The following is a 7,882-nucleotide window of genomic DNA, read 5'->3' as shown; positions in this document are numbered from 1 at the left end:
TTTAACAAAAACACAGATTAATCAAATTGAAAAGTCTATTAGGAATAAGAAGGGATTAGAAATTACAATTTCAAAAAAAACAAATGTCCAGTCAAGGTCAAAATGGAGGATTTTTGGGAGCTTTGGCTGGCTTGTTAGGTCGAACAGTACTTCCAATAGCTGCAAAAATAGCTCCAAAAATATTAGGACCATTAGGCGTCGGTGCTTTTGGCGGTCTTGCCAGTACTGGTGTTAGAAAATTATTTGGAAATGGTATGATTTCGGTGGCTTATAATAAGAGAAAAATGATATCACCATATCTTACACCTAATCAAAGAAAACAACTAGTGGGATCTGGAGTAAATAAATTAACACAAAAACAGAAACAAGACGGTGGGTTCCTAGGTATGCTGGCTGCTAGTCTTGGAATACCTATGGTTACATCCCTTCTTAGTGGAGAAGGTATACAGATTGATTCTCAACCTTACAGACGAATTCCTATAGTAAAAAAAAGTAAAATCCATAAACAAACCAATTTCTAACTTTGAAATTGAACAATGGGTAAAACAGTTAAAAATTAAAAACTTTAGAAAACAAGAGGACCATGGTCCCCGGTGGCTTGCTGCCGTGTGGAATTATAAATTTGGATGACTCTGTTGGGTCTGGAACACATTGGGTATGTTATGTAAATAAAATATATTTTGACCCATTTAGACTTCCTCCACCAAAAGAAGTAATTAGTTATATCCCGGGTGTAAAATACAATAACATACAATATCAGGACAAAACAAGTGTATTGTGTGGTTATTATGTAAAACACAACGAGCAAACAATTATAAACTATTTTAATTGATAAGGACACAACTATTGTAAGTTGTTTTTCCAAATGGAGTTTAAAGTTTCCTTCAGTTGTATTTTTTTTTTTTTTTTAAATATATGTTTTCTTCACTTTGCAAATTTCAGCTCCCAGGGACTTACGTCCATCAAACCAGAGGTTTTCATAGTAAGTTGTTAAAACCTGTGGTTTTTTTAATTGTATGAGCTTCCAGCTCCCAGGGACTTACGTCCACCAAACCGGAGGTTTTTTTTAATTGGTCAGCACTGGTCAGTTTGGGCCAAAGGTTAGAGATTAAATGAGGTCAAACTGTTTTAATAGCCTTATTTCTTATACTACTCGTTTCATCACTAATATCTGGACTAACAGCAAATTTTCTTCTGGAATTATGGCAGATAGTAGTGAGGACGAGAGATTCTCGGAGTTTGACTCCGATGATGACACTCCGTTAGCAGAATTAGTGTCACGTTATGAGAATGAAAATGAAGGAGATTTCATGGACTTAGAACCTGAAAACTTACAGATTTTAGAATCCAACGACGGATGGTTGCTAAATAACAAAACTTCTATAGTGAAACGACCATTTATAGGCCCCTAGCCAGGACCTACATGTGATATAAGGCCAGAACATTCAGACTTGGACTTCATGTTGTTGTGGTTTCCTATGTTTCTGATAGAATTATTGGTGACTGAAATAAATCGTTTTGCAGACCAGAAGATTCAAAAGAAGCCGGATAATGCATGGCGACCTGTGACACTAGACGAGATAAAAGCATGGCTTGGAATAAGAATCTTCATGAGTATCCTCAATGTAAGTATAATAACTTCTAGCTTCATAAATATAGTTCCCAGTAAAATATGAAATGAATTTGTGTTAGCTTTGTCGGTATAATGAAAAAAGTTTAATATAATTTGAAAATAATATGGAATTCTAAGCAATGAAGAGTAAGGAAGACATATTTTCTTCTTTTTTCTTGCGGCCAAAAAATAAAAGTATAAAAAGGTATATTTTTCCGTTAAAATGCAATTATGAATAAACATTTGAAATGGAGTTATGAATAAACATTTGAACTTCATCGCTTATCCGAAGTAGTTAGATTTCTGTATCTTACAATATGAAATAAAAAAAGGAAATAATGAACATAAAATTTCGGCACATCTTTGCGAAAAGTAGACATCAGTTATAAAACAATATGAAACAATTGTTAGTAGCTGTAACCGTATTAGTTTTGCCGGTTTCAGTAATACCAGAATTAAAAATGTAGGAATGCATTAATTTTCATGCCGCTAAAATGTTCTTTTTTATATTTCAGCTTACACAGACAAAGATGTACTGGTCAACAGATTCACTTTGGGAATCTAAGCATTCGCCGTATCATGAAACGTGACAGATTTATGAAAATACAACAGTACCTCCACTTGAATGACAGGCATAAAATGAAACCGAAGGACATGCTGACCACGATCGTTTGTTTTTAGTCAGACCATTTCTTGATGTTGTGCGACAAAAATGTAAGGATATGTACAATCCGCATCAAAACTGTAGTGTCGATGAAGCAATGGTTAAGTTTCGTGGACGTTTGGGCTTCAGGCAGTATATATGCCTATGAAGCCAGCAAAATACGGAATAGAAGTTTGGGTCAGAGCGGACCCCGCGAATGGATATATGAGCGATTTCCAGGTGTATACTGGTAGAGAAAGAAATTCTGCAGAAGTAGGACTGGCTTCACGTGTTGTCAAGGACCTTTGTCGTGACGTGACATTTATGGACATAACCATATTGTAAATGTTGATAATTTCTTTTCAAGCCCACAGTTGTTTCAGGACTTACTTGAAAATGGAACTTATACCCGAGGAACTGTCCGGTCAAATCGCAAAGGTTACCCGTGTAAGAAATTAGGAAAAGTAAACAAAAAGGGCGACTTCAAAACAGCCGTGAAAGGAGAAATGTTAGCGTCAGTTTGGATGGACAAAAAACCAATATACACTCTTTCAACTGCTGAGGACCCAAGTAAAATTGTTAACAGTGTGTTACGCAAAAACAGAACTGGAGACATATCCCAAGTTACTGCACCTTCCACCATCCCCAATTACAACCAGAACATGAATGGGGTGGATCATGCAGATCAGCTTAGAACAGAATATGGAACTTTCAGAAAGTGGTGGCAGTACATGTTTTTCTTCCTTTTAGATACTGCCATTACCAATGCATTCATTGTTATGAAAGAGTCTGTACATCATCGAAGACAAACAAAGTCTGGGAAAATCCAAAGAACGCACAATGCTTGAGTTCCGTATGTCACTTTCAAAACAGCTGACTGAAGATTACGTGGAAAATAAACGTGCTGTTCTGGCGTCTGTAAATGGGGTGGGGGTGGCATTTCCCAGAAAAGACAAAATCAAGGGGGCGTTGTGTAAACTGTAAAAGGAAGGGTGAACGCCAAGAGTGCAACACTGGGTGCACTCAATGCCAAAAGAAAATATGTGTGCCATGTTTTCGGGAGTTTCATATGAACAAAGAAAACTTGCCGTAGAATAACATGATTGATTGAATGTGACAGAAAGATTGTTCAAAATTTTAGTACAGCTGTCGGACAATATTTTATGGTTACTTTCAGAATAAACTGAAGTTTACATCAGTGGTGAACCTGCAGAATTGATTATTTTACGCAAATGTGGCCTTGTGTCATATGTTTCTTATAATTTGTAAAGTACAATTCTGACAAAGCTGCATTACACATCACAATTATTTTAATTATTCTAACTGGGTCTGCAAAACATGTGAAGAAAGTCAAATAATAAATTAAAAACTAATAATGGAGATTTCTAACGATTTATTTCTATTCTAGTGATTTTTTTTTCCTATTTATTAACAATTAACATTTGAGCTGTGAGAAAACCAACATAGTTAATTTATATAAAATTGAGCCGCGCCGTGAGAAAACAAACATAGTGCGTTTGCGACCAGCACGGCGCAGTCTGGTCAGGATCCATGCTGTTTGCTAACAGTTTCTCTAATTGCAAAAGGCTGTGGAAGCGACCAGCATGGATACTGATCAGACTGCGCCATGCTGGTTGCAAACGCACTATGTTGGTTTTCTCGTGGCGCGGCTCAATTTTATATAAGTTAAATTTGTTTACAGTTATCGCCATTTCTGGTAAATGTTAGCACTGAGTTTATCAATTTATCTTCAACAGTTTTCATTTATATATTATATAAATTTTGGTAAATCAATGCTACTAGTATGATTGTTGTGTATGCAAGAAAAGAGAATTATTTTAAAAAGAACAGTCTTGTTAATGTAAGGATTTGTTTTCAGTCCTGTAAATCAGTAAACTTATCTGGAATAAGGTTATCAAAAAATTTACATTTACATGTCTTCAGCTCCTGGATTTTTTTTTTTATACATTTCAAATTTTAGTGCCTTTATGTAAGCAAAAGCTACGTTAAGCTCTCCTAGCTAGTGTATATATTATAGTCCTTTTTTGCATGTATTTTATTACTCTGAAGCTGTCACTATTTTGTCTTCCAAATTAGGGAAATGAAGGAATACTTTTTCATATACAGATGTACATTGTATTCTGAATAAGGAATGAGTGGATTGGCTGATTTTTTTTAATGAAGCGGCTTTAAAACAAATCAAGATATAATGATTTTTTCTTGTACACAGAATATGAAACTGTGTCACGAGATCTAAAATAATAATGAAAATTGCAATTTCGATTGATAGGTTACGGAGAAGCCCAAAAGTCAGGATGGAGATAAGTTTACTATCTTGGGTGAATTTCACAACATTTGAATAGATGCATAAATCTTTAATACTCGTATTCATGCAGTATCATCTTAATTGTTTTAATCTTTTCGGCGTGCCGAATAATGGCGATCATCACTCTCGACTCTTATAACGAGTGGTCACCAAGTAAACGAAATAATTGAATCAGAACTGCGTCTTGAAACTTTGACGAACCTCTGATGGATTAAAATGTTGTAAAATGAATCATTTGTCTTAAGCTAGTTAATTGTGACCTATATTTCTTAGATTTGTATCAGATTGTGTCGTGTACTGGTGAATGAGTATGTATTTACTTATCATATATAATAACGTATTTTTATGCAAAACTAAGAAAAGCACATTTGCATGCATATCAAATGAGGAGATCAATTCAGTCTTTCCATTAACACATAGCGATTTCTAGCTTAACCCAAAAAGGAATATTAAACAATTGAGAATTGTTTAGGAAAAATGTGCAGTTTTAAGTCACTATTTCAAGTTGAAAGTAAAAGCAATACAACATATTTGACATGAACACATACTTTCGAACTTCTTTTTAAATTCGAACCCGTATGTTGGCCTCAATATCACTTTTAATAACTGCTTCCAATTTATTCAAATCGTATGATTTATCTAAAATTAAAGTTCGACTTATGTATGAAATCTAATTCCTGTCTCCATATTTTTGTTTGTTAAGATTCTTTGGCAAAACCGTTTATGTGTTAATCATGTTATTCTAGTAGAGACGAAACTAAACATTTCGGGGTTGATACTATTCAATATTCTTCTTTCACAAATGCTTTACTATCATAGCTTTTATATCCAGTATGCAATCATAGTTATGGTACAGTCTTCTAGATGTCTTCAGATATACATATAATTTGGAATGCCTCAAACTGAACTGTATACAAGTAGATGTATCAAAAGACTCAAAATTAACAAGTCCGGGTCTGAAGCATAATAACAGTAGTATAATAGGTATTCTAACACGACCAGCGAATAACCTACATACATGTAGAGCAAAATCTATCTCGGGTTATCCTGCAATATACCACTCGCGTGCTGTGCTGCGCGCGCACCGTGTTTTGGCTATTCCATTTATACATTGCGTGTACAAATTTATGAATGAAAGTCACGTGATGTTTGTAAATACTACCGTGGGAATCGTAGTAAAACCTGCGTACAACAACAATTTCGGCTGCTTTTTCTTAAACAACAACAACAACTTCGTAAACAATGTCAAATCTGTTGAGGGAAGGGGCAATATGCCAGATTCGTCGGGAATCTGGGGACTGGAGAGTAATAAATCGAAGATTTGATGGGCATGTTCATCAATATCTGATGCAGTCCCTCAACAATGGGGCCACAGTATGGAGATTTCTACATGAAATTACTGAAAAGAACAGCTCTACATATCAGGAGCTTAATGACTTTCTGCAAACTGTTGCAAATGATTTTGATGAAGATATTTTTGAAGATAATTTCATAAACAATGATGATGGCAGCTCTTTACTACAAGTTATTGACACTGAAACTGTTGAACATGTAAGCACAGGGCCTCCTCGTTTCAAGCAGGTCACCCAGTCATCTATGAACACTCTAAAGGCTAGCAACACAGAAGCCACAACAAATAAACAGACAAAATGGGCTGTGAAAATACTAAAAGGTAACTATAATATCATGTTTTGACAAGGCATAAAAAATTGTTTGTTTCCGGTAACATGCTCATAATATTCAGGGTAAAGAGGTCGGTATTTTTTTAGGGGGTGGGGGGGAATAAGAAGAGAGTAATTTTTTATCAGATATAAGTGGGACTTAAGGCCATAAATACACAAATTGTCAGACAAAAAAAAATTAGTGTTGGTTAGGATACCGGAAACAAACAACTTTTATGCCCCAAACATTTAATATACTTCCCTAGATTCCGATTTGCGAGAAATATTTTACACATAATGTCGGACATGTAGAAATGAAGAAGGTCGTGTATTTTCACATGAACAGATATAACAATAAAAACTCCATACTCGTACTTTTTATTTATTCAAATATTATACATCCAGCTCTCGAGTGAAAATCAGTAAATAATCCATCACTTCACAGAAATATTAAATTTAAAGCAACGTGAACTTTGTTATTAAAATCCCATCAGCAATATTTTTGAAATATTTTCTATTTATCCTGATGAAGTTTACTTTAATCATGACTATATAACCAGTCAATTCAATTGAAAAAAAAGTTAATTTATTCCGGTGTTGTTCCTTGTCCAGTTTTGTGTATGGTTTTCCGTTTTTTAATATATTTTCAAAGGAATGTACTGAATTAGTCATAATCAAATTCGTTTTCTTCAACTTCTTTCCTTTGTCGCAAAGATATTTGACTTGTTTCTTACATTTTGACAGTATGTTTCACAACACCAACACGTGAGTGACTAGATCTAGATTTTTTTAGTTCCTTTAAAGTACATATATGGACACTCTATGCAATTATGTATTTCCCATTTTCAGATTACATGATGGAAGCTGGTTTTGGTCACTCAGAGTTTGAAATGATGCCGGTAGCAGAGCTAGATGCACTACTAGAGCAGTTTTATGCAGCTCTTCTCTCTAAAACGGGGAAGGAATATTCAAAGCCCACACTCGTCTCCATCCGTGCTGGTATTAATAGACACATCACTGCTCTTCCATTCTCTAGAAAGCTGTCACTTATGCGTGATCGTGATTTTGTTGAGTCCAACAAGGTCATGTCTGGTAAAATGAAGATACTGAAAAGAGAAGGAAAAGACATGAGTGAACACAAAGAACCGATCAGTGATAAAGACTTAGAAAAATTGTACATTAGTGGGGTATTTTGTCTTGAAACCCCTGTTTCATTACAGAAAAAGGTCATGTTCGAGATAATTGCACAGTTTCGGCGCAGGGGTAGGGAGGGTTTACAAAATCAGTGAAAAGATTCTTCTGTTATTGCTGTAGATTCTGATGGCGATATATATGTAAAGATGTCTTATAATGAGGCAGATAAGACACACCATGGGGTAGTTGCAAAAGAAAATGTGAAACAGCCCCGCATGTGTGAACAAAAAGGTAATAAGTATTGCCCGGTCTTGTCTTTTGAAAAGTACATAAGTAAACTTAACCCATATTGTGACCGCTTCTTTCAAAGACCTTTGAGCAAATACCAAAATAGTAGTGTCTGGGATATAAATTCACCAGTAGGAGTAAACACAATTAACAAGCTGATGCCAAACTTATCAAAGGAAGCTTGCCTCAGTGTTAGGTATACAAACCATTGTATTAGA

At 35.0% G+C, this 7,882-nt stretch overlaps 1 protein-coding gene across 1 annotated transcript; it reads left to right on the top strand.

Annotated features, from left to right (window-relative positions):
* Window positions 1–5,648: 5,648 nt before the first annotated feature.
* Window positions 5,649–7,531, top strand: LOC128553100 (uncharacterized). Its single transcript, XM_053534218.1, has 2 exons — window positions 5,649–6,253; window positions 7,092–7,531. The coding sequence occupies exons 1-2, from the start codon at window positions 5,824–5,826 to the stop codon at window positions 7,529–7,531; spliced, it is 870 nt and encodes a 289-aa protein (XP_053390193.1). The 5' UTR covers window positions 5,649–5,823.
* Window positions 7,532–7,882: the final 351 nt, after the last annotated feature.

Source organism: Mercenaria mercenaria, unplaced genomic scaffold, assembly GCF_021730395.1.
Source record: "Mercenaria mercenaria strain notata unplaced genomic scaffold, MADL_Memer_1 contig_3475, whole genome shotgun sequence".
In the NCBI taxonomy this organism is placed as follows: domain Eukaryota; kingdom Metazoa; phylum Mollusca; class Bivalvia; order Venerida; family Veneridae; genus Mercenaria; species Mercenaria mercenaria.
This window is presented reverse-complemented; position numbering and strand designations above follow the sequence as displayed.

Excerpts from the sequence above, each read along its gene's own strand:
- LOC128553100 (XM_053534218.1), top strand. The coding sequence starts at position 5,824 with ATGTCAAATCTGTTGAGGGAAGGGGCAATATGCCAGATTCGTCGGGAA. Across the intron at positions 6,254-7,091 it reads GGCTGTGAAAATACTAAAAG|ATTACATGATGGAAGCTGGT; the intron begins GTAACTATAATA and ends TCCCATTTTCAG.